We start from the raw sequence: 27,965 nt of genomic DNA, 5'->3' as shown, positions 1-27,965 counted from the left end.
CTCACTGGTCTGTAAGTCCCTAGCTTTTCCTTACCATCCTTCTTAAATAATGAGACCATGTTAGCCAACTTCCAGTCAGCTGACACCTCACCTGTGGCTATCGATGATACAAATATGTCAGCAAGGTGCCCAGCAATCGCTTCCCAAGCTTCCCACAGAGTTCTAGGGTACACCTGATTAAGTCGCAAGGATTTATCCACCTGTGTGCATTTTAGGATGTCCAGCACCACCACCTCTATAATATGGACATTTTTCCAAGAGGTCACTATTCATTTCCCATGCTCTCTGTCTTCCATATCCTTCTCCACAGTAAACGCTGATGCAAAATATTCGTTTAGTATCTCCCCGTCTCCTGTGGTTCCACACATAGGCTGCCTTACTGCTCTTTAAGGGGCGCTATTCTCTCCCCAGTTACCTTTTTGTCCTTAATGTATTTGTAGAATTCCTTTGGATTCTCAATCCTGTTTGCCAAAGTTATTTCATGTCCCCTTTTTGCCCTCCTGATTTCACTCTTAAGTATACTCCTACTGCCTATAGACTCTTCTGGGGATTCACTCAATCTCTGTTGTCTATAGCTGACATATGCTTTCTTCTTCTTCTTGACCAAAACCTCAATTTCTCAAGTCATCAGCATTCCCTACATCTACCAGCCTTGCCCTTCACCCTAACAGGAACATACTGTCTCTGGACTCTCATTTTCTCATTTTTGAAGGCTTCTCATTTTCCAGCTGTCCCTTTACTTGCAAAGATCCATCCCCAGTTAACTTTTGAAAATTCTTGCCTAATACCGTCAAAAATGGTTTTCCTCCAATTTAGAACTTTTAACGTCTGATCTGGTCTATCCTTTTCCATCACTATTTTAAAACAAATATAATTACTACTGTGTAAGTCATTTAATATTATATCATTTTAAATTTGTAATAAACTGATTATTTTATATTAAATGTGTATTTGAAAGAGGAGAAATGTTGTTTCTGAACTACAGTTACATTTTGAGTTAATGGCAGGATAATATAGTTTAAGAGGTTTCAGCTGGAAAGCACCAGAAAGAACCTTCTCAAAGTTTTTCCTGAAATAATAACTGAACAACTTAAATAGTTCAAACTGCAAAAAAAAAGTTTTACAATAAACTTCTGTTTTCCTGCTTCCTATAGTGAAGTTGCCCAATGAGTAGCTAAACCATACTGGTTTGTATGCTACAATTGGCCTCAGCTGCTGTGATAAGGGGAGAGAAACATTAGTTAAGATTCCTCATTTTGATTACCCACTGGCGCTATGTATTCAAAGTGTGCACACGTTTGAAGAGGAAGGAAAGGATCAAACCTGGTATAGATGCATTTCCTCTCTACAATCGCTGTGGCAAGAACTGGGCTCAGACATATTGCCCATCCAAGGAGGATCTGGCCAATTTACACCTAGGAGGAGAAAGTGAGGTCTGCAGATGCTGGCGATCAGAGCTGAAAATGTGTTGCTGGAAAAGCGCAGCAGGTCAGGCAGCATCCAGGGAACAGGAGAATCGACGTTTTGGGCATAAGCCCTTCTTCAGGAAGAAGGGCTTATGCCCGAAACATCGATTCTCCTGTTCCCTGGATGCTGCCTGACCTGCTGCGCTTTTCCAGCAACCAATTTATACCTATTCAGAGCGATAAACCACATGACCCCTTCTCCTGCACTTCCTCCCTGTAGCATGTCTGAGGAGGTCCTCAGCTAAATGGAGGACACCAGTGACCATGAGGGGTCGAGGTGTACAAAGCAAAGAGGAGGCCGTGTGCATGGACAGCAGCCTAGCTTTCCTAATAGGAAACTTGGAGGGGTTTCCTTTCCAGCACTTGGCCTATCCCACTTTCTTACAGACTTTTTCAGCCATGTTTCTTGTATTCTGCAGGGCTCCTGCCAGCCACCAAAGTGAATCATATTCCTGGTGGCTCTGCAGAGGCTGCTTTGATGAGAAGCAGCAGAAGTGAGAAACACTGTCTTTAATGTCACCTAATTTTGCTTTTCTGTTTAAAAAAAACTTTGCCACTCTCTTGATGTCACTCTTAAAGTGTAGTGCTGAACTCTGCAATGTTTACAACTCAGTTTACTTCATTATGTATTGGTGAAGAAGTTGGGACTTTAATCAAACCCACAAGAAGCTAAAATAGTGATTAATTTCTATTAACTTGAAAGGCATTCGAGACTCATTCCTAATGGGACTCAAAATTGATGACGGTGGCTGCATTTTATTCTAATGGTAATTGAGATCTGAATGTAATTCGTCTGTGAGACAGCATTTGAGAAGTGAAGGAACTATATAATAAAATTCATAGAACTTAGTTAATTTTGCCAGATCTTCAAGGTAAGTCACTAATTTTTAATGTTTATGGAAGTTTCCACAAAGATAATTTCCATGGGTTTGGCTCAGTTGCTGGAGTTGTTATCTTTGTCAGACAATACAATCCAGTTTTTAAAATATTCAGTGATGCAGGACAAAGGACAAGTTACAATACAAAGAAATATTCCCATCTGACTGGGCACACTCAGGAGTTAAAGAAACATTCCTGTCATTCTCAGTACAGGTAATTTGGACTGTGTTGTGAAGGAGAATTATAATCCAGCAGTAATGGTATTAAGTTCAGTTTTGATTGCAACAGTGTCTATGACGTCTTAAAAATTTGAAGCAATTCTTGAAAACATGTTAAAATTTACTGCACTGCACTGCATATGTTTATCCAGTGTTGGAGCGTCTACCACTGTTGCAGGCAGGGCATTCCATGCCCCTACTATTCTCTAAGTAAAGAAACTACCTCTGACATCTGTCCTCTATCTATCATCCTTCAATTTAAAGCTATGTTCCCTCATGCTTGCCATCAACATTCGAGGAAAAAGGCTCTCACTGTTCACCCAATCTAACCCTCTGATTATCTCTTATGTCTCAATTAAGTCATGTCTCAACCTCCTTCTCTAGAATGAAAACAGCCTCAAGTCCCTCAGCCTTTCCTCTTAAAACCTTCCCTCCATACTAGGCAACAGCCTAGTAAATCTCCTCTGAACCCTTTCCAAAGCTTCCACATCCTTCCTACAATGTGGTGACCAGAACTGTACGCAATACTCCAAGTGTGGCCACAGCAGAGTTTTGCATAGCTGCAGCATGACCTCATGGTTCCAAAACTCTATCCCTTTACTAATAAAAGCTACCACACTGTACACCTTCTTAATAACCCAATACACCTGGGTGGCAACTTCCAGGGATCTATGCACATGGACACAAAAATTCTCTGCTCATCTACACGATCAAGAATCTTACCATTCGCTCAGTACTTTGCATTCCTTACTCCTTCCACAGTGAATCACCTCACACTTTTCCACATTAAACTCCATTTGCCACTTCTCAGCCCAGCTCTGCAGCTTATCTCTATCCTTCTGTAACTTGCAACATCCTTCGGCACTATCCACAACTCTACTGACCTTAGTGTCATCCACATATTTATGAACCCATCCTTCTATACCCTCATCTAGGTCATTTATAAAAATGACAAACAACAGTGGCCCTAAAACAGATCTTTGCGGTACGCCACTAGGAACTGAACTCCAGGATGAACCTTTCCCATGTCTTCTTTCAGATAGCCAATTTCTGATCCAAACTGCTAAATCACCCTCAATCCCATGCCTCCGTATTTTGTACAACAGCCTACCATGGGGAATCTTATCAAACGCCTTACTGAAATCCATATACACCACATCAAGCGCTTTACCCTCATCCACCTGTTTGGACACCTTCTCAAAGGACTCAATAAGGTTTGTGAGGCACGACCTCCCTTTCACAAAACCATGTTGACTATCCCTAATCAACTTATTCCTCTCTAGATGATTGTAAATCCTATCTCTTATAACCTTTTCCAACACTTTAGCTACAACTGAAGTAAAGCTCACTGGTCTATAATTACCAGGGTTGTCTCCACTTCCCTTCTTGAACAAGGAACAACATTTACTATTATCCAGTCTTCTGGCAGTGGCAACATGAAGATCAAAGCCATAGACTCTGCAATCTCCTCCCTGGCTTCCCAGACAATCCTAGGATAAATCCCATCAGGCGCAGGGGACTTATCTTCACACTTTCCAGAATTTCCAACACCACCTCCTTGTGAACATCAATCCCATCCAGTCTAGTGGCCTGTATCTCAGTATTCTCCTCAACAACATTGTCTTTTTCAAGTGTGAATACTGACGAAAAGTATTCATTTAGCGCTTCCTATATCTCCTTTGACTCCACGCACAACCTCCCACTACTGTCCTTAATTGGCCTTAATCTTACTCTAGTTATTTTTTCATTCCTGATTTACCTATGGAAAGCCTTAGGGTTTTCCTTGATCCTATCTGCCAATGACTTCTCATGTCCCCTCCTCACTCATCTTAGCTCTCTCTTTAGGTCCTCCCTGGCTAATTTGTAACTGTCAAGTGCCCTAACTGAGCATTCACATCTCATCCTAACATAAGCCTCCTTCTTTCTCATGACAAGAGATTCAACTTCCTTAGTAAACCACAGCTCCCGCACTTGACCACTTCCTCCCTGCCTGACAGGTACATACTTATCAAGGACCCGCAGTAGCTGGTCCTTGAATAAGCTTCACATTTCAATTGTGCCCATTCCCTGCAGTTTCCTTCCCCACCGTATGCACCCTAAATCTTGTCTAATAACATTGTAATTGTCTTTCTCCCAGTTATAACTCTTGCCCTGCGGTATATGCATATCCCTTTCCATCACTAAAGTAAACATAACCGAATTGTGGTAACTATCACCAAAGTGCTCACCTACATCCAAATGTAACACCTGGCTGGATTCATTACCCAGTACCAAATCTAATGTGGCCTCACCCATTGTTGGCTTATCTACATGCTGTATCAGGAAATCCTCCTGCAGACATTGGACAAAGACCCATCTAAAGTACTTGAACTGTAGTATTCCCAGCCATTATTTGGAAAGATAATGTCCTCCATAACAACTACCCTGTCACTCTCTCTCCCATCGAGAATCACCTTTGCTATCCTTTCCTCTACATCTCTGGAACTATTCCGAAGGCCAATAGAAAACTCCCAGAAGGGTGACCTCTCCTTTCCTGTTTCTAACCTCAGCCCATACTACCTCAGTGGACAAGTCCTCAAATGTCTTTTCTGCAACTGTAATACTGCCCTTGACTAACAACGCCAGCCCCCGCTTCTTTTACCATCTTCTCTGTTCTTACTGAAATATCTAAATCCCAGAACCTGCAACTACCATTCCTATCCCTGCTCTATCCATGTCTCTGAAATGGCCACAACATCGAAGTCCCAGGTGCCAATCTATGCTGCAAGTTCACCCACCTTATTCCGGATGCTCCTGGCATTGAAGTAGAGACACTTCAAACCAGCTTCCTGCTTGCTGGTGCCCTCTTGCAACTTTGAAATCTTATTTCTGACCTCACTACTCTCAACCTCCTATATACTCAAACTACAATTTAAGTTCCCATCCCCCTATTGAATTAGTTTAAACCCACCCGAAGAGCATTAGCAAATTTCCCCCTCAGGATATTGGTACCCCTCTGATTCAGATGAAGACCATTTTATTTGTAGAGGTCCCACCTACCCCAAAAAGAACCCCAATTATCCAGGAATCCAAAAACCTCCCTCTTGCACCATCCCTGTGGCCATGTGTTCAACTTCTCTCTCTCTCTCTCCCCCTATTCCTCACCTCGTGGCATGGGCAACAAACCAGAAATAACAACTTTTAAGGATTCTTTATCCCTTCTACGTTTGAAAATCCTGGCTGTCAAGACCAAGGGAAAAAAAGCCATTGCCTACACAAAGGATTTATGTAGTGACTACCGCACAAGAGTCCAGGAGATTCAAGAGTGTTTGGAATTGGTGACAAAGGAATAGGGGGAAATTGTGGCTGGAGCTACTGAAGATGGTTCAGCCAGAGCAAATTGTTGCTCATCCAGGTTTAGGTGTTGGAGAAAACATTCTGATAATACAGAGGCATAGTAAGGGAATTAATAAAGGGAATTAAGGGAAGTAGAGTTGGTTGCATTTACTGTGCATATGGAAGCTGTGAACATTACTGCCAAAAAGCAACATGTGGGATGAGTGAAAGGAGGGGGCCAAGCATAGGTTTCTAAAGATAATGTGCAGAACCTGATCGACCACCTTTGGAAATGATCTGACCGTGAATGGAAAGGTAACCATGGAAACATAGCAATGGTAGACTCATTGAACCAGGTAGTTGGATGACTAGTTGACCATGCTATATGCTGCGGGAATGATGAGGAGGATAAAGAAAGAAATAAAGTAAAACTTGATTTTAAATAGCACTTTTCACAATATCAGGATGTCCTAAAATGCTTTAGAACGGATTAAATACTTATTGAAGTATAGTTGCTTTAAGAGAGCACAGCAATTAAAAACCACAAGTATAATGTAAACCTGCTGACTTTCACTTGTGATACAACAATTTATCCTGTAACCATCCCTGTGAGATGTACAAATTGGATCTTGTACGTCGCACAGTTGCCTGTCTTGCAGTGATGAATGAAATCTCAGCGTTCAGAGATAGATTATCTCTTAGTGGGAAAGAAAACGTAATGTATAAAAGATGGTTAATATTATACCTAAACAAACAAGATATTCTTTCTGACATTTCACTATGGATCTTGTCTTCCAAGAGCAAATAAAAAGACTGATTATATGAGTCTGATCTTCTATTATCCTGTACACTCATCATCTGTTATATGCTAATGTGTTGTTTTCCAACATCTTTTTATCAGTTTTTTAGTGCTTAGTTGAAAATTGATTCTTAGAGCAAATTCTGAGCCAAATATCATTTGTATTTGTCCTGTTCAGAGGAAAATTAGTTCAAATACTTTGGGTGGGGAAGACATTAATTAAAGGCCAAAATGAAAATGGAAGGAGGGAGCAAATAGAGATAAGAATACAGCATCAGCAGAAGCAATATATTAAAGCCTAATTATCATTTTTAGCATGTCTTCGCTTTTTTAGGTTTACGGTTATTACAAAAATAAATTTACTCCTAACATCTAAGTTCCCTTAATAGTGTTTATAATCACTAGTGTGCAAACTTTAATTCTCAGTGTGCTTAAATCAGCAGTCTTGCTAAGAATTAAAAGCAGATTTTTCGCAGTTTAGTGCCACATTTAGAGCCTCAAAATATCCAACAGTATTCTGCTACTCACCTAGGAATAATACACACAATGTCACTTTATTGTTGTTTGATTTTAAAATGCTCTTATTTTTCACACTTGTAATTAACGTAATTAAAAACCCATGGAACTCCATCAGAATCCTGAAAGTATGCCGGCCCTATTCTACGTACCAAGCTCCATGGGTTTTTTTCTGCTGGAAACAGCACAGGATTTTCCAGATGCTGTTATCGCCACCTTATACAAGAATTAAAGATGATAAGTCGGATTGTAACAACTAGTGAGGGATCACCCTCCTTTCTGTTGCCAAGAAGATCCTGGCAAGAATACTTCCTACAGGCTTGTGCCTGTCACTACAATTGAAACCCACCCAGAGCCAGTGCAGTTTCACAACCAACACAGACACGAGAGATATGATACTTACACTCAGACAAATACAAGGGAAGAGCAAGTCAAAACTCTTCATTTTTGTCGACCTTACCAAGGTATTTGATACAGTAAGCAAAGATGGAATTTGGATGCTGTCCCAGGTTCCTACCATAGTAAGACAATTTCATATTGATCAGTCCGAGAAAGTCAAATAGAACAGCATGTTCTCACATCCTTTATGAATCACCATTTGCAACCATCAGGGATGTACGGTGGCCCTAACCTTATTCACAATCTCTTTAGCCTGATGTTGCAGCAGCCATTGGAAGATCTTATAAAGGCCGTTAATGCTCACTTCCAGGCTGATGGAAGGTTTTTCAACCTCCGGAATTTTCAGGCCCACACAAAGAACCATTCGTCCATACATTTCATGTCATTGGTGAGTCAAATCTGCTAACTCCTAGTCCGTCAGACCTGTCATGCATAACCACATCATTCTGAAGCAGCACAACTGTTAAGAATAAAAATCATTTTAAAGAAGATGTAGGCCCTGCAGCCCAAAAATAATATACGCCGCCAGATATTACCTTGGGGGGAACTAAGCTGAACGCTTTCAGGCAATTTAACCAAATAGGGAGCATTATTTTCTCTGATGCCACCACAGACAAGCAAGTGGGCAATAGGCTGTTAAAAGCAAATGATGCATTTGGATGCCTTGAAACAACCACAGTCTTGAAACACAGAGTAAATATTATGTGCAAAGCCATAGGCCTTACTTTCCTTCTATGTGGTGCTGAGTCATGGGTCTTGTACTGCTGATGTGCACGTCTTCCCGTGTGCTTCCACCTGTGCTACCTCCACAATATCTACAAGATCCACTGATATGACCACATCATCAATACTGTAGTGGTGGAAACAATGACCAGCCGTTATCCTGCAAATTCAGTTGTATTGAGTAGATCATGTTGCCTGGATGGACAGCAGTCACCTACCCAAGACTGTGTTGCTTTAAGAGTTAACCAACCCGACAGAACAAAGGGCCCCTTCCAGACATTTCAAGGGCTGCCTTAAGAAGTCATCCTTTGTGTGCCACACTGACCATTACAAGTCGGAAGTGTAGGCCATAGGTCAGGATTCTGGAGTGCTTCACATGCCTTTGAAACTGAGCAAAGAACCAGCGTGATAGGGAAAAGGAGGAGGAGAAGGACAGAGTCAGTTGTCACCAGCAGTGATTCTGCCTTCACTTGGAGCCACTGTGGGAGAAATTTGCCTGTCACAGATAGGCCTGGCTAGCTATCAAAGGGCTGCAACCGATAAGTAAAATCTTCCTGAAGAAATCCTGAGAGAGAAAGAGAGAGAGATTTAACTCCATGTTATATACACCCATTTCAAATATACGTCCAACTGACCCATATTGAGATAAAAGTTAAATACTGCAGATTCTGGAGATCTGAACAAAAACAGAAAATCCTGGAGGACTCAGCAAGTACGGCAGTAGATTCATATTGGTGTCAAAGTGTTAACTTAGTTTTGTCTCTCCACTGATGCTGTCGGACCTGCTGAATTTCCCCAGCACTTTCTCTCTTTATTTTCTGTCTGAGGTCCTTAATGAAATCTCTGGTCATCATTATTTGTTTTGTTCAATTTATGGGATGACTGTGGATATTAATTCAGATTCTCTAAAATAACCAATGATAAAATGTGTCTGATTTCTGTGCTGACTCTAAACAGCATTGTAAGATGTTCTCTTTCCAACCTGCAATCTTTTCACAGTTTATATGGAAAAGTGCCTGCGCTCAGACCAATAGGCCAGATATTTTTTAGAACATGTACAAAATTTTCAAATCAGGATAAACTCATGCATCAGTCATCAAGATTTCTGAGTACGCCACCGGGATGAGACCTCGGTAATATATATTAAAATAGTCGCAATGTTGCATCATGCATCCAACCATGACTCTGTAAATAAACACAGAATGCTGGAGAAACTCAGCAGGTCTGGCAGTATCTGTGGAAAGAGGTACAGAGTTAATGTTTGAAGTTCAATATAACTTCTTCAGAACTGTAAATATAACACTAGGTAACCAAATGATGACAGTGGGGTCACATTTAAGGTGATACAACAGCTGTAAACTGAACAGGGAGGAAACCCAAACTGTTGAAATTTCCCTTACTGCAAGTCCACCAACTCCCATTTACAATACTTGCTGCAGTTCCAGGATGTTCTGATTGTTCCTTGATTCAGATAATTTACTCCCACTGATTTGAATTCTCCTCCTCAATATGCCATCTTTATTCCCTTCCTCTCCTTTCTTCACTTTGCCCGCTTTCCCTTTACAGCCCTCATCCCTTCCTCTCCTCTTGCTGCCTTCCCTCTATTCCCCATCACTTCCTGCTATTTCCCTCCCTCTCCTCCATCTCTAGCTTTTTTGTTTTCACTCCCCTAATTTCCTCCCTCTGTATCTGTTCTACCTAGCCCATGTCTTTCAATTCCCTTTTCCTTCAGTCCTTTCCCATTCGTACATACCTCTCAATCTTTTTCCCTGCCTTGCTCTGTACATGGATTCCATTATGCTTCACTGTCTAACCCAAACCTTGACTTGAACAATTCAAATTGGTATTCACTACTTGTGTCATTTGAAATCAGCGAGTACATATTAAAAATCCTGTTGAGTTAAACCTAGCTGGAGAGGAGTTGAATTCACAGGACAGCCAGAATGGCAGATATTGATTAAAATTAGAGAGACTGTCTGAACCGATAAGTTGTAAACAATGAAAGATACTGTGACCATTGAGATCATTGACACTCATTGCTGCTCTGTCAACTCCATTAAGTTAAGCCACAGGGCTGATTGCTAAGTCAGCTTTTAAAGGCCAAGTGCTGTGAAGAAGGAGAAATATGTCAGACAGCAAAGAGCTGTGAAAAGGATGGAGCGCAAGATGGGGATGAGGAAATTAGCTTCAACCAGAACAATAATTTACATTAGTCCCCTTAAATGTAAAATGTCCCAAGATGTCTCTCAGGAGTGCAAAGGGGCAATAGCGTCACAAGCTATATTGATTAAAAATAAGTAATTCCAGTCAGAGTTATGGTTCTGTTTAATTGTTCACTAGAACCAACGAAGCTTAATTGGTACTTTTTAAATGCCAAACTTGCAAAATTCTCCGTTGAGCTAAGGGAACTGGCAGACAACAAAAATAGCAAGGGCCCACTTTTGACAACTTCGGGTCTGCCCCATGGTTGTCACTGGCTGGAAAGGGTTGCTCCAAAACAACGTGAAGAGTGCACAGATTCTGACATCTGCCAGTTTGGATCTCGGAGATTAACTTAATGCTCGCTCTCAAACATGCACAGCTGAACATTTGTACAAGGGAGCCCCATCCCTACGAGCACTATTTTTATGGAGCACTATTTATCTCTCAAGTGAAGTGTTCTTGATTTTCTTTACCTGTTGCAGGTTAGTTAAAATACAGAGTACTGTACATTGATTAAATGATAGGAGTTTTTTCAGTCTTGAGGGAGTGGTGTAGTTCTGGAAGGACTCAAAGCAGAAAACACGACGCTGGTGTGTGGTGTGGAATTGACTCTGCTGCCTCTTTCAGCCTGAAAGAAAGGCAGCAGAGAGGAGACCCTTTTTGCAGGGGCTGGAGGAGGAAGCAATTGATACATTAGTGAGTCCTTTCTGGCTGGAAACTAGTATTTCTGTTCGCTTCATTGAATCATAGGTAGCGGACATGTGTAGGTGTCTGGATAACAGGAAAGGCAACTTTTCTTTGAGGGAAGAGGAGGGGGTTGGAATCTTGGCCAGAATCCGAGTACTCCCAATGACCTAGGAAACCATCAATTGAACCCCTGTTGCAGAGGGCTCCACATTTCAGTGGGGAGAAGTTTCACAATTGCATAGGGTTCCATGTCCTACATGTGTAGCTGGTGCATGACTGTACACAACATCATGTTGGTGTATTTCTGGCAGCGACCACTGTGTTTACAGCCTATGTCAATTTGCAGTTCCTACCATCGCGTAGCCACCATGAGAAACCAGAGAATGACTGCTTAGCTACAAAGTATATCCAAGTCTACATACAATTAATGAGTGTCCTGTATTGCCCAACTACCAACATCCAGTGCTCCTACAGTGTCAGCCATTACATCACCAGAGGAAATTATGTCACCACATAAAATGACATCAACAAATCAAGGAAACACAAACATATAAATAGAAAACGGGCTACACTACCAGTGCTTCATTCGGAGGCTCACGGAAGATGGCAACTTCTGAATCTTAGCCTTTAGTGCCAACTAACCTCATGCATTTGCATCTCATTAAAGCCCCAAAATGCCCTGTGTATAATCCCACTTCCAATTCCCCTCTCCTCTACTGGATAACTGGTCAGGCCAAATTTGCAACAGATAAAGCAGAGTGTGGATACCTGGCAACTGCAGCCATCGTGCATCAGGTTCTTCTGAACAATATCCCTGCATGCACTTTGATTAGCATCCTCCTCAACCCTTCATCCCCATGACTCCATATTGGAAAATCACCAGTCTGACTACATTACAAACTTGTTTACATGCTCTGGTGACCAACTCTGGTACAACATCTGGCTTTCAACACTTGAATTTGGAGTTGATGGACAACTATGACATGAATGATACTGCCAGGCCTGTTTACATACTGGGACAGTCACGCATCACATGCTTCTGCACAGGATGCATTTGCACTGACAAGAACACACAGATCTCATTTTCCTAGTTTGATTTCTTAGCTCTCGCTCACACTAGCACTTCCTTAGAAGCTGCCAGCTTCAGTTTACTTCTTGTTACTTTCTTAACATACAATGACTTTAGCACTGTGTTACAGGCTGCCTTTGATTTAGATTGCTTTTTAGTGATGGAGGTGCAGAAGGCTTGTGCCAATGGGGACACAGAACAGTCAATTTATCAGTCAGACAGGGGCTGGATACGTCATTGTTTGACACCATGCTAAATGAACATCTGAGTGCTGCACATTCAAGAAACTTGTCTGGTGAACAGCACAAGCAAATGGCAATGTGTAAATGTCAAAGGGGAAGGGTCCTCAGTCAGGTGGAGCAGGACTATGGTCTGTCAGGGATTACTGTCAGTGTCAGACATGAGATATGACACCACTGGGGGAATGGAGGTTGGTCGCAGTGAGTCCCGCAGGTCAAGTGCAAGCAGTCCAAGGATAGGAGCTAGATCAGGGAGGGTGCTGTGGAGACATCAGTTCAAGGGGTGGGCCAGATTTACTTGTAATGAGACAAAAAGAAGGACTGAGAATGTTGGAAGTGGATGCCAGAGCATTTAGTGGTCATGTGTGTGCTGGACAGCTGGAGCAATGTCTCCACTGAGTGAGTAGGAAGCACCAAGTGCAGGAAGGGTCAGTAAGTTGTGAACATGAGGTGGGTGTGAGCCCTTGAGTGTATTCAATACTGCAAGCTGTACTTCATGAACAGCAGCAGAGCTACTGCAAAGTCCTGGGTGAATGTCTTCAGCAACATGCCGAACAGCTTGAGTGCCTAATTAATGCAGGGAAAAGTGGAAATGTGCCCCAGAGCATGAAGGACTGGACACCATGAAACTCACTCGCCAGCTGTAAAAGTGAAAATTCATCCCACAGTCATTGTATCTATTATTCTAACTTACGCACACAGGTTTTAGGCATTCCACCCTCCCATATGGTCCTAGTTTCAGCCACATATTTCTTCCAAATAGTGTCTGATGGAGCTGTAACATTAGGAACAAGCCATTCAAAATTGGCCTGGTGACAGGAGACAGAGGGTGATGGTTTAAGGCTGTTTGCGTGACTGGAGCCTGGTGTGTCATGGCATACCATAGGGATTAGTGCTGGGTCCCTTATTGTCTGTGATATTCATTAATGAAGTAGATGAGAATGTGAAGGGATTGATAAGTAAATTTACAGATGACACAAAGACTGGTGGTTTATAGTGAGGTGGAAGGTGTAGGGTTACAGGACGATATAAACAGATTGGATAGATGGGCAGATCAGTAACACATTGGAACTTAGTCCTGATAAATATGAGGTGATACACTTTGGAAGAAGTAACAAGACACAGAAGTACTCATTAAATGGGAAGGTGCTAAGAAGTTCAGAGATACAGAGGGATTGTGGGGTGCTTCTCCACTGATCCCTGGAGGTGACTGGACAGGTTAATAGGGCAGTTAAGGCATACGAGATGCTTGTTTTTCAATGGTAATGTTGATTATAAGAATAGGGAGGTCATGTTGGAGCTGTACAGAACTTTGGTTAGGCCACAGTTGGAGTACTGTGTGCAGTTCTGTTCCGCAACTATAGGAAGAATGTGTTACACTGAAGGGGGTGCAGAGGAGATTCAACAGGATGTTGCCTGAGATGAAGCATTTTAGCTGTGAAGAGAGGCTAGATAGGCTCAGGTTGAATGATTTGGAGTAGAGAAAGTTGAGGGGAGACCTGATAGAGGTATATAAAATAATGAGGGCCATAGACAGGATAAATAGAAAGCTGCTGTTCTCCTTAGTTGAAGGGTCAATGAAAAGGGTGTGTAATTTTAGAGTGAAAAGTAGGAACTTTAGAGGGGGTGAAAGGAAAAACCTTTTCAACCAGAAAAAAGAATGCCCTGCCTAGGAGAGTAGTTGAGGCAGGAAACCTCACTACCTTTAAAAGCACCTGGAAGAACTCTTCATAACATCCAAAGCCATGGGCCTAGTGCAGATAGTAGTATATTTTTGGCATGACAAACTCGATGGGATGAAGGGGCTCTTCTGTAATTTTTGATTCTATGATTCAATCCATTGTAATTCATACCAAATTTTGACTTGTCAAAATTATTTAATGTTGAATTGTAGTTCATTTTTCAAAGAAGTTTATGAAAAAAATAGTAAAATAAATGAGCAGATTCCTACAGTTGTAGCCTATTTCCACTAGAGGTTGTCAAAGGAAATCTGTGGAAATCTTTGCTACGGACCATTTAAAGAAATGCAAAGACGTTTGGATTTCATGATCCAAATTCAAATTAAAGTAACAACTAAAATAACGTGCTTTTACTGTCATTAGTATTTTTATTCTAATGATACTTACAGTTATTGAATTCTAGATCCTTCACTTTTATCATGTGGATCACAAATAGTAATTACTAATAATTGGATCCAGAACTCCCTCTCTGACTGGGTTACCTGACTGTTAAATTGAGGAAGAAAGAATTGACTCATTGGTTGATATTTCTCAGCTTTTCTACAACAGTCAATATCAAGATTTCTGCAGTTCATGTTGATTATTGGCATTCTGTCTATCGTCTTCACTTCTAATCTTACAATGGAGGGAAGATCTTTGAAGCAGCTGAAGATATTTGGGCCTACAACACTACCCAGAGGAACTCATGCAGATATATCATGGAGCTGAGATGACTGACCTCCAGCAACCACAACCATCTTCCTTTGCACTAGATATGATTCTAACCAGGAAGAGATTTCCCCTTGATTCTCATTTATTCTTTTTATGCAAGGATTCCTTGATGCCCCACTTGGTGTCCAGAGCAGTCACTCTCACTTCAGCTCTGGAATTCAGCTCTTTTATTTATGTTTGACCCAAGGCTGTAATGGGATTAGGAACTGAGTGTCCCTGGCAGAACCCAAACTGGGGGCAAGTTATTGCCGAGCAGGTGCTACTTGATAGCACTGTTGGAAACACTTTCCATCACTTTTTACTGATGAGTGAGAATAGATTAATGAGGCAGTAATTAGTTCAGTTGGATCTGTCCTGCTTTTTGCGGTACACACCTGGGCAAGTTTACATATTGTTAGGTAGATGCAAATGCTGTAACTATACGGGAACAACTTGGCTAGGGAAGCAGCAATGTTCTGGAGTAGAAGTCTTCAGACCAATTTTTAGAATGTTGTTGGCGCCCATAGCCTTTGCATTATCAGGTCACACTTATGGAATCATACCTTATCAACAGGATCAGGATGTTGTTTGATAAGACTGTGAGTTCTCCCAATTTTCCCAATGACTTTAGGCCCCAGATATTGGGAAGGGGGTTTTCACAGGGTTAACAAGGCTGCGTTTGTCTGTTGTATGCATTGATTCAGGTTCTTGCTTCTACTTTGGTCCATTCCTTAACCCTGTCTTTGTTTACGTAGAAATAGCTCATGTTGTTGAACATTGGTTCATGGAGAATTTGTTAAATTGAAGAATGATGGGAATCTCGCAGGTTAAATAATGCTTTTCCTGGTGAATCCTTTATTTGTGAACCAAATGCTTTGATCCACATCGTGCATTAAGAAATTGATTGTATAATTAATTTCAATGAATGCAACATGGTGGGGTTTCGACTTAATTAAGTTGATTCTTTACTTTGGTGCAATTTGCCTGACAGTGGTAGAATCCCTGCAAAAGGTCACAAAATTTTAAGCTCAAATGATGCTCATTAAAAAGAAGTTTCAGTGATTTGTGTTGATTTGGAAAATATTGCAATAGGAGCTAGCTTTTACTATAAAACTGACCCCCCCCCCCCCCCCCCCCCCCCCAATCCTGGATAATAAATCACCATTGGGAGTTTCCACTAATTGCATTAATTTGCAGAGCTCTGAGGAGATAAAATGTTTTACAATTTTTTTGGCACTATTACAGTAATGCAAATGTTTTAAAGGTTTAAAGTGCATGTTTATTTCAAGTTTATTTAAAAGCTGTTCACTCTGTCCTTTTAAATGTCCTTTTAATTTTCTAAAAAAAAGAGTTGGTTAGTTCAGTTGACTGAATGGCTTATTTGCAATACAAAGTGACACGAACAGCATGGGTTCAATTCCCAATTCAGCTGATGATAGTCATGATTTGGAGGTGACAGTATTGGACTGGGGTGGACTTTGTCCACTTCAGCTGAGGTTACCATGAAGATTGTGCCTTCACACCTCACCTCTTACCTGAAGCACAGTGACCCTCAGATTACACTCACCACCAGCCATCGCTATCTCTAATGAGAAAGCAGGACGATGGCAACTTTACCTTTCTTTTCAATCATTTAAAATTAGGTTACTTGTCCTTTTTGTAATAGATCTGTTTTCAGCTGCATTAATTGAACCGTAATAAGCCACCCCTTTTCAGTCGGCAAAAGAATATATTTCAAAACATCCTTTTTCAGAAATAATTCAAAACATATGAATTATGTAAGAGGTTGTGATCTATGACAGTCTTTGTGTTTGGAGAAATGTAACAAATTTTGAGCTGAAACTTGGGATGAAAATACCCATGGAGTAACTACAATGGTGTTTCAGACCCTGCCTTTAAATGGCAACAGGACTACCGCTTAACCATAAGTCATCTTTTAGCAGGGCAAACTCTCCCACCCCCCCCACCGCCACTATGATGATCTGGCAGATATGCCTCTTTTTATAATAAATGTTTAGGAAGTCTTCAAAGTATATTTAACCATATTAGAGCATATTAGAGATCTGCTCTTTTCACTTGCCAATGCTTTCTATCTTGATAGTCCTTTGGATTTAATTTATTGGCAAGATCAAATTACCACTGGCAGCTTTCATTCACACGTGCCGAACGAGAACTATTAGAGGATATGGATGAAGATGGAGGCTGCCGCCTAAAGTGTTTACAGGTCATCCGAAAGCTGAAAGAAGACTATTGGTGTCCTGGAAATAAACCAGTCATAACATCCTATCACCTACAGGTAAGAAATATGCTAGGGTTTACAAGGCAGATTGCTTATAATATTAGTATTGTATTGTTATAACATTCTCACAGTCTTTACTTTATGATACATGGATTTATAAAGAAAGGGAGGCTGCGCTATGGCTTCCAGATTAATTATTGATAAGTTGCAAATGTTGGAATCACTGCTAAAAATATATGGTAAAGCCATCACATAATGAGATAGTTTCCTCAGATCTTTAATCATGCCTGAATCAGGATCAAACACTAAGGATTCAATTATTAACCCTGTATTTATCTCAAATTGCCTTTTAATCTTCATCCAGTTTCTTCATACCATTGGAGAAAAACATAGTGCCATGACTGCAAAATATATAAACAGTACATGCTTAAGTCATCACTCCTGTGCTCATTGATCTATATTGGTTGTGAGTTGAGCTTCAATTTAGAATTACCATATCTCTACAACCCTCTGAGATGTCAACATGGAATTACTTCTAGCTTCTTGATCATCGTCCTATCTTAATCACTTCACCACTAATTGTTGTGCCTTCAGCTGTCAAAGCCAGAAGATCTTCAATTCTATATTTCCACCTCTCCCTATTTCTCTCTTCTAAGGCACTCCTCAGAACTTATCTCTTTCTTTGAGCATGCTTTTGGTCATCCATCTTAATATCTCCTTATGTGGCTCAGGGTCAAATATTGTTTGGTAATGTCCCTGTGAAGCATCCTGGGAAATTTTAGTACAATAAAGGTGAGATTTAACTTTATGTTGATTGACAAAGAATATTTGAGCTAAGCTACAATATGTTTGTTACAATATGAGGTGGATAATGTTACATTTTTTCTGTCTTGAAAAATAATAATTGATGAAATAATTGGATCATGTAGTCCATAATTGTAGCCTATTTTTTAACAGGACAGTCAGTAATAAATACTATCCCTGAAGTTTTAAAGTGGCTGAGTGAATGTGATTAACCCATTTCCAGTGTTGTGGATTGAACCTCCCATTGGAGGTTTTTATGCCCTCTGTCGACTCCTCCACTACCCTACCCCCAGTCCCAATTGCAGGCTGGGGGACTGGACCAAAAGGGGAGCAAAAGTCCCATGCTGTTAAGTTCCACAGTCAGGGAAAACCCAGACCTCAGGACTCTCAGATCCCTGTGTATAAGCAAATTAAAAATCTCACTAGTGTTGCCAGAAGATGTACCTAATATAATTTTGCCAACTGATGGAGATAATAGTTGAAGATAGCATTGGTTCTTCAATAGGTTGAATACAAAATCAGCAATCCATGTTCAACGTGATGAAATCTCATTCATTGGTTCTACACAGCAATATAACTGCATTAATGAATTGCTAACTGCTTACTTTCCCTTTTCCAGACACTTCTGTTTTGGACCTGTGAGAAATATCCACGCTCTAAAGATTGGAAAAATTTCCAGAAAAGCTTTCTGCGGTTGGTAAAGAAACTTCAGAAATGTGTACTACAAAGATACCTGCGACATTACTTTGTGAAGAGCTTTAACCTGCTTAAATATGCTAACACAAATGAACTGGATATTACATCTCAGAAAATTAATGATTTCTTAATAAATCCTGGTGTGTACTTCCACTAAAATCCACTGACACCTTAAATAAACTGTGAGCTCCAATGTGCCAAAACTTACTAACTTTTCAAGACTCCCCATGTTTTACCTGAATGAAAATTGGGTTATGAGCTAATATTAATACTGTGGAAAGAACATGAGTGGAAATAACTGTAAACAAATATCATGCAAATATTTGTACCAGATTTCTTTCTGATATTTTAATGGAAGTGGTAGTCTCCATTAAAATTTGGGAGAAATGAATTTAAAAGGACCATGTTCTGAACTCATAGAGTAAAATTGCTGATAGTGCTTCTATCCCATAATGTGCTTAAAGGATTAAGTACCTTAAGATTTTTCTTGCTGTGTATTTTAATGCCTTGAAGAATAATCGCATTTTTCAAATTAATTTTGTATTTGTTCCTGCCATGTGATACACATTTTAAATATGTGTTACTTGTAGCTGTTATTTAATGTTTAATAAATTGTTCAATTACAAAGGACAGCCAAATGTCATTACACATTATACCTCAGCAAAATCTCACTAAGTTAATGGTAATTTCTTTTATCTTTATTAAAACATATATTGAACATCTTGTTTTAGCCTTTCGCTTAGTAAAGCCTCTTGGATGCTTAGAATTCTTTAGTAGTTCAACTTCTAAGTTAATTCACAAAGACAGTAAAACTAAACAAATACCAAATCTACCTCTACAGCAATTAAGGATAAAGATAAAGTGCCCAATGGTTCATAAACATCCAACCTTTGTAAATCTATATGTCATATAACGTGGTTCCAGAATTCAACTCACAAGTTGTGCTCAGCGGTAGTTTTATCATCTTTTTACAAAGTGTTTTCTGATTCAGAATGATCACTTACACTCATCCTCTGACCAGGATTGTGTTTAGTCTCCTTGGTTGCTATCCCCTGGGACCTGTCTACCCCAATTGGCTAGATAAACTAATGCCTGGCAGGAAAGAATATGTGCAGTCTCTTTCAAAGTCTACCCCCAGCACAGACACAATTGGCCAAAGAACCTCTTTCAGTGACATAAATTTCCAAAATGTTTGTGTTCCTTTAGGAAACTCAAAGAAGAAAGGGAAACTGCTTTCCTTGAGCATTTATTGGTGGTGACAGTTATCCTTTAATGGTGTTGTGTAGAAAATTCCTGATATTTGTCCAACAATGAGGTACAAACTTTATCCAAGACAAGATAGAGAGAGATTGGGAGGGATCTCTGGTATGATTCTATTCCCATGACATTGTTTTTCATCTCCTTCTTAGTAATAAAGATTACTGGAAAAGAGGATATATTGAAGTAACCTTGATGAGTTAGTATATCCTGCAGACTGTTTATTCACCCACTGTGTGCTGGTGATAATTGTGGTTGAAACTGAGTCCCTTAGCAAGGGCATCAGTAAAACAAGCTGCACTTTCCTGGCTGGTATCAAGGTTCCTCCATGGTATTATGGCTACACACATCCAGATAAATGTTTGGATATCTCTCAATAACATTTATGGATATATGGTGATGTCGTAATAAAGTTCCCCTTAATATAAACAGACACTTTATAATTTGTTTCTACAATTGTTTGTTTAACTACTGATATATTGAGTGAACAACCTTGCTGAGTAGCTGCAAGCTTACCTTAACCCACTCCAGACTATTATGGCAAACTTGAAATGGTTTATGATCCTTGAACAGAGCTGATAGTGTCAGAATTTACTAAAAGCTTTCAGTGTGAAAAGGCAGATGTTTCTAATCCGCATACTTCTGCAGTGAGAGAACATTCAGTTTCACTCAACTTGTAATTTTAACTTTTCTACCATTACTATTATTTATTCTGGAATTAGCCTGCATGAACAGAAAAGAATGAAAGTTCCATGATTTACTTCAGTACGTGGTTAAGCTGTAGCCAATTAGTATGTCATCCAGTTTTCAAAAGGTTTCTATGGTATGAAATGCCAACAGCTTGTTTGGACCAAAACCAAAACATACTCTACTAATTAACACTTCAGTGTATTCTGTGATGAACTTTGATCATGAGATTTGCACAGAGGTGTGGTACACTCATGAGATCTTTCTTCATGAGGCTGGATGAACTAAATAATTTGTTGAAGTGTTTATGTTGTCACAATAAGATAATTACTGTGTCATGATACAACATCTTGAACATATGCTATATTTGAAGCATCATCATATGTTCCTAGAATTTTTAATCTTACATGGTCTGTGGGCCTGCTTGGCAAGGCCAGCATTTGTTTCCCAGCCCAAGGTGGTTAGCACTGCTGCCTCACAGCACCAGAGTCCCAGGTTCGATTGCAGCCTTGGGCGACTGTCTGTGTGGAGTTTGCACATTCTCCCCATGTCTGCGTGGGTTTCCTCCGGGTGCTCCGGTTTCCTCCCACAGTCCAAAGATGTGCAGAGCAGGTGAATTGGCCATGCTAAATTGCCCATAATGTTAGGTGCATGGGTCTGGGTGGGCTACTCTTCGGAGGGTCGGTGTGGACTTGTTGGGCCAAAGGGCCTGTTTCCACACTGTAGGGAATCTAATTTAACCAAAAAAAAATTGCCCTAATGGAAGCTGGTGGTGAATCACCTTGAGTCATTGTATGGTGCAGGTATGCTCACAATGCTGTTAGGGAGTACTAGAATTTCACTCTAACAATGTCTGTCATTAACCTAACATTGGGATGATGTTAGAATCTATTATAAAGGATGGAATAGCAGAGAATTTAGAAATATGTAATAAAATCAAGCTGAAGTTAGCACGGTTTCATGACAATGAAATCATGCCTGTCAAAATTATGAGAGGGGGTAACAAGCAGTCTAGATAAAAGGATGCCAAATATACAATGATGTGGAGATGCCGGTGTTGGACTGAGGTGGATAAAGTTAAAAATCACACAACAGGTTTATTTGGAAGTTCAAATGTTTGGAGCACTGCTCCATCATCAGTTAGCTAGTGGGGCAGGATCTTGGGCACAGAATTTATAGTAAAAGATCAAAATGTCATATAAGTGATGCGAAGTATTGAACAAAGCTAGATTTTTGTTAAATCTTTAAGCACTTAGAATGAGTGGCAGGTTTTGGTTCATTAATATGTAAATCTCAGAACTTCTTTCAAGTCGCATTCCTGAGATAACTTAAGGTTTCATGAAAAAAAAGACATCTCAACTCTGACAATGCATTAAAGGTGTGAGGTTAGAGTCTGTCTGTATTCCAGCCTTGTGTCTGACTGGTTCAATTTCCAAAGGAGGAATTAAAGTGTCACATGGACTGACGGCCGACAGTGTGCTTTTTGTACAAAATAGAATGTATCTACAAATAAATGCAATATATTTGGATTTCCAAAAGGGATTCAAAACGTTACTGCATATAAGGCTACTTAATAAGAGGGGAATATATGGTGTTGCAGTTGGAAAATTAGCATGGACAGTGGGCTGATAGAAGACAGCGAGTTAGGATATGGGGGCATTGTCAGGATGGCACTCTCTAACGTAGTGCCACAGGGATCAGTGACAGGGCCATAATAATTTACAATATATGTTATTGACTTGAATACATAGAAACATAGAAAATAAGTGCAGGGGTAGGCCATTCAGCCCTTCAAGCTTGCATCACCGTTCAATGTAATTATGGACGATCTAGCAACTTCAGTAACCCATTCCTGCTTTGATGGGATTACATGTGCTATCATCAAGTCTGTGATGATTCGCAAATAGGAAGGAAGACAAGTAGTGAGAATGACACAAAGATTCTACTCAGAAATATGGGTAGGTTGCGTGAGTGAAGTGAAAACTTAGCAGATGGAATACAATCTGGGAAAATTAGAGATTTTGCTCTTTGGCCAGGAGAATAGATGAGCTAAATATCAAGTAAATGGGGAAAGATTACAGAAAGCTACAGAACAGAGGGGTTTGGGGATCCATGGCACAAATCACAAAAGCTAGAATGCAAGTCCAGTGGACAATGGGGAAGGCAAATGGTCTGTTGGCCTTTATTTTAAGGGGAATGGAGTCTAAAAATAGGAGGCACAGGTCAGACTACACCTGGAATACTATGAACAGTTTTCGTCCCCTTGTCTTAAGTAAACACTAGCAGACCAGGAAAAGTTCACTAGGTTGATTCTAAGTGTAGAGGGATTTTCTTATGAGGAGAGGTTGAGTAAATTGACCAACCTAAGTAACCTCACTTCATAAAAAAAATCCAATGCCAGTGGATCTTTCACAAGATGCACACAGACCATAAGTGAATACAGTTGTAAAGTTTTAATTGTACAATCTGTATAAATCATTTTTATGTCCTATGATATTCATAGTAACAAACTTTGCTGTTGAAGTGTTCATTAACCAATAATATACCTATAAAATCTAAAAGCCTTTAACCAGTGATGAATCGTTGATTCTCACTTTATCACTCAGTTTGATATGTTTTATATTGAGAGTTAAAGGTGGACTGCAGATAATTGTGTACAGAAAGCTGATACTCCCATCCAGTACTGGGAGGGTATGCTGTACTGTTGGAAGTGCCATTTTGGGAGACATGCTCAGACAAAGTTAAAAATCACACAACACCAGGTTATAGTCCAAAAGGTTTATTTGGAAGCACTAGCTTTCAGAGCACCGCTCCTTCAGGTGATTGTGGATTTCTCCACAACCACCTGATGAAGGAGCAGAGACATTAAGAGAGTTAGCCTCAGCCTCCTGGCTCAGACTTATACCTCCAATCAACATCATGATAACAGGTTCTATGTTCATTATCGTAATGCTGTTTTTGCTATGTGAAAATTGACTGCTCCATTTCCGACTTTATAATTGACGTCTCAAAAGTATTTGATTCCATTTGATTTATTGATGTCACATATACCTAAGTACAGTGAAAAGCAGTACAGCCAGGTCCTTAGAGCAAGGAATTCAAAGTTACAGCACAAAGAAGGTGTGCAAAGCAAGATCACCATCAGCAAGGTCAACATTATTTGAGGTTAGAGAGGTCCATTCAGCAGTCTAATAACAGGAGAGAAAAAGCTGCTCTTGAACCTGTGGTGTGTATGTTCAAATATTTTGTTTGCTGCAAGTGACCACCCAAAGTTCTGGAAGATAATTGCAGCCTTTTCTTTACTGGTGCTATTAATTCTAAAGAATATGGTTAAAGCTGTAACAGTGTAAACAGAATCTTGAAAATGCTGCAAAAGAAGCTTCGTTATGTTTGGCACTGCAGTCAGATCCTTTGTTTCATCAATATTTTGTCACAGAGTGACATTGGAAGTTTTTCAAATATATTGTACAGTTTTCAACAGTGAAAATTGGTCACCTAAATGTGAGATGCCATCATATAGATAAGAAATAATAAAGCCTCAGGCCCAGGTACAGACCCAGATAAAGAATGTGGCAGACGTGCATAAAGTATACAACCTTATCTATTCTTTCAGACTTTCCGTTATATCTGTTGTGGCATCTAACAGAGTTTAGATATCCTGATGCAATGGAATATGAACATCATTCAACAGTTCACACAATGGATGTGTATATGGGTGTAAGTTTGCTCGCTGAGCTGGAAGGTTTGTTTTCAGACGTTTCATCACCATACTACGTAACATCATCAGTGAGCCTCCAGTGAAGCATTGGTGGTATGGCCTACTTTTTATTTATGTGTTTAGGTTTCCTTGAGTTGGTAACATCATTTTCTGTGGTGATGTTGTTTCCTGTTCTTTTTCTCAGAGGGTGGTAAATGGGATCCAAGTCATTGTGTTTGTTGACAGAGTTCTGGTTGGATGTGTATATGTATGGAAGTTACAAAATGGAATTAAGCCATTTGGACAGAGCTTAACCAGAGACTGTTGGCATTTGTCCATCACATGACCAGATAGTCCTAATTATATTTACTCTAGTTGTTTTCATGTCACATAATCTCCTGCTTAATCTACCAACCTAATTCAAGCTGAAATGTTGATATAAAGAGTGATTTTAATTCCGCCTGCCTCCTGGAGACAGTTAAAGTTCCTTTGCTGCTAGTGCTGCCTGAAGAAGCATACTTTCTCATGGCGCCTCAGGTTATGTAACAATTATTATGTCCTCATAAATGAATACGAAAACTTATTTTGATTAAAGCAACAAACGTAAGTGTCCCATTCTTCTGTGTTGCAACTGCCAAATACTAATTTTAAATGTACTTTTAGTGAGGAATTTGGAAAAAAATGTGTTAAAATAAGACAAAGTTTTTTGCAAGGTTTGTAGCTCAGGCTGAGGTTTAGGGTGTAGGTTTGCTCGCTGAGCTGTAGGTTTGATATCCAGACGTTTCATTACCTGGCTAGGTAACATCATCAGTGGTGACCTCCAAGTGAAGCGAAGCTGTTATCTCCTGCTTTCTATTTATATGTTTGTCCTGGATGGGGTTCCTGGGGTTTGTGGTGATGTCATTTCCTGTTCATTTCTGAGGGGTTGAACATGCAGAAGGTGGTACGTGTATAGAATGAGCTGCCAGAGGAAATAGTGGAGGCTGGTACAATTGCAATATTTAAAAGGCATCTGGATAGGAAGGGTTTGGAGGGATATGGGCCGGGTGCTGACAGGTGGGACTAGATTGGGTTGGGATATCTGGTTGGCATGGATAAGTTGGACTGAAGGGTCTGTTTCCATATTGTACATCTCTATGACTCTATGACTTCATTGTACTTCTGCTACTTGCATTATCTAATGTCTTGCACACGCTAAAGTTACATTCAGTTGCAGCAAACCTAGTACCAGCAAGAATAAAGAGAATTTCCACATCTCATCACACTGGCATAAATGTGTTTGGGTACCCCCAAGAAGACAAGGCAAATCTAGCATGGTATGAATTGGTATTAGATTGGAAACAGGCCGTTCGGCCCAACAAGTCCACACCAACCCTCTGAAGAGCAACCCACCCAGACCCATTTCCCTACGCCTAACACTATGGGCAATTTAGCATGGCCAATTCACCTAGCCTGCACATTTTTGGACTGTGGGAGGAAACCAGAGCACCCAGAGGAAACCCACGCAGACACAGGGAGAATGTGCAAACTCCACACAGACACTTGCCTGAGGTGGGAATTGAACCCGGGTCTCTAGCGCTGTGAGGCAGCGGTGCTAACCACTGTGCCATCCTGCTGCCCGTGAGTTGTTCATGAGTTACACCGATGATTTGGAACCAAAAATGCAATTTTTTTTTGGAATGGCAGCTAGTGGCAAGTGGTGTCCCGCAGGGTTCAGTGCTGGGCCACAGCTGTTCACTTTATATATTAATGATCTGAATGAAGTGATTGGGGGCATTTTGGCGAAGTTCATGATGATACAAAGTTAGGCGGACAAGCAGGTAGTATTGAGGAGGTGGGGAGGCTGCAGAAAGATTTAGACAGTTCAGGAGAGTGGTCCAAGAAATGGCTGATGAAATTCAACGTGAGCAAACGCGAGGTCTTGCACTTTGGAAAAAAGAATACAGGGACAGACTATTTTCTAAATGGTGAGAAAATTCATAAAGCCAAAGTACAAAAGGATCTTGGAGTGCTAGTCCAGGATTTTCTAAAGGTTGAATTACAGGTTGAGTCCGTGATTAATAAAGCAAATGTAACGTTGTCATTTATTTCAAGAGGGATGGAATGTAAAAGCAGCGATGTGCTACTGAGATTTATAAAGCTCTGGTTAGGCCCCATTTAGAATACTGTGTCCATTTTTGGGGCCCACACCTCAGGAAGGACCAGCGGAGATTCACACAGATGATCCCTGGAGTGTTAGGCCTAACATACGATGGACGGCTGAGGATCCTAGGATTGTATTCATTAGAGTTTAGAAGGTTGAGGGGAGATCTAATAGAAATTTACAAGATAATGCATAGCTTAGAAAGGGTGGATGCTGGGAATTTGTTTCCATTAGGCGGGGAGACTAGGACCCTTGGGCACTGCCTTAGAAGGGGTCAATTTAAAATGGAAATGAGGAGACATTTCTTAAGCCAGAGAGTGGTGGGCCTGTGGAATTCATTGCCATTGAGCACAGTGGAGGCCAGAACATTAAATTCTTAATCTTGCAAGGAATTAAGGGCTATGGGGAGAGTGCGGCTAAGTGGCATTGAAATGCCCATCAGCCATGATTGAATGGTGGAGTGGACTTGATGGGCAGAATGGCCTTACTTCCACTCCTGTGTCTTATGGTCTTAATTTGCAGTTGCCAACATTTGGGACAAATTACAGTCAAATTACTGGCAAACAAATTACAGAGATTACTGCACTTGCAGAATGGGCAACTAACTGGCAAATTATGTTCAATATAAATACATGCAAGATAATACATTTTTAAGGGGAAAAATAGGGTGTTCACTTATTACTTGGAAGAGTGTGTCTCAGTAGGGAGATGAACAAATGATCCTGGGTACAAAACACCAGTCACTGGAAGTTGCACAGTCGGTTAGAAAGGCCACTGAAAAGAAACAAGCCAAGATACAGGTGGGATAGAATCAAAAAGTAGAGAAGTTGTGCTAAACTAGTTTCAAACCTTAATTAGACCAGGAGAAAGTGAGGACTGTAGATGCTGGAGGTCAGAGTCGAGAGTGTGGTGCTGGAAAAATACAGCAGGTCAGGCAGCATCCGAAGAGCAGGAAAATTGACGTTTCAGGCATAAGCCCTTCATCAGGAATGAGGCTTGTGAGCCAAGGGGGCAGAGAGATAAATGGGAGGGGGTGGGGCTGGGGGAAGGTAGCTGAGAATGCAGTAGGTAGCTGAAGGTGAGAAAGAAGGTGATAGGTCAGAGAGGAGTGTGGAGTGGATAGATGGGAAAGATGATGGACAGGTCAATAGGGCGGTGCCAAGTTGGAGGCTTGCGACTGGGATAAGGTGGGGGGAGGGGAAATAAGGAAAATGGTGAAATTCACATTAATCCTATGCGGTTGCAGGGTCCCAAGGCAGAAGATGAGGCATTTTTCCTGCAGGCGTCAGGTGGTTAGGGTTAGGCGATGGAGGCGATGGACCTGCATGTCCTTGTTAGAGTGGGAGGGGGAGTATTCAGCCAAGGGGCAGTGGGGTTGGTTGGTGCACGTGTTGGTGTCCTGTCTCCTCAATATAGAGGAAACTACACTGGGTGCAACAGATACAGTAGATGACATTTGAAGAAGTACAGGTGAATTTCTGTCGGATGTGGAAGGATCCTT

The 27,965-nt window shown here is 40.6% G+C and overlaps 1 protein-coding gene across 4 annotated transcripts in view; it reads left to right on the top strand.

Moving 5' to 3' along the window:
* The window catches only part of mab21l3 (mab-21-like 3), a 49,779-nt gene extending 30,387 nt beyond the window's left edge, over nt 1-19,392 (top strand). For 3 of the 4 annotated variants that reach the window (XM_087992802.1, XM_087992803.1, XM_087992805.1), the window contains 2 exons: nt 17,043-17,237; nt 18,604-19,392. In XM_087992802.1, coding sequence (XP_087848928.1) covers nt 17,043-17,237; nt 18,604-18,837 — 429 coding nt within the window. In that variant the 3' untranslated portion in view covers nt 18,838-19,392. The remainder of the gene's footprint in view (nt 1-17,042; nt 17,238-18,603) is intronic. The other variant, XM_087992804.1, reaches the window with a different exon arrangement.
* The last annotated feature ends 8,573 nt before the right edge of the window (nt 19,393-27,965 follow it).

This window comes from Chiloscyllium plagiosum, unplaced genomic scaffold, assembly GCF_037043375.1.
Source record: "Chiloscyllium plagiosum isolate Xiang-an unplaced genomic scaffold, Cpla_swu_hap1 HiC_scaffold_12, whole genome shotgun sequence".
Taxonomy (NCBI): domain Eukaryota; kingdom Metazoa; phylum Chordata; class Chondrichthyes; order Orectolobiformes; family Hemiscylliidae; genus Chiloscyllium; species Chiloscyllium plagiosum.
The sequence above is the reverse complement of the archived record's forward strand: the minus strand, read 5'-3'. Positions and strand labels throughout refer to the sequence as shown.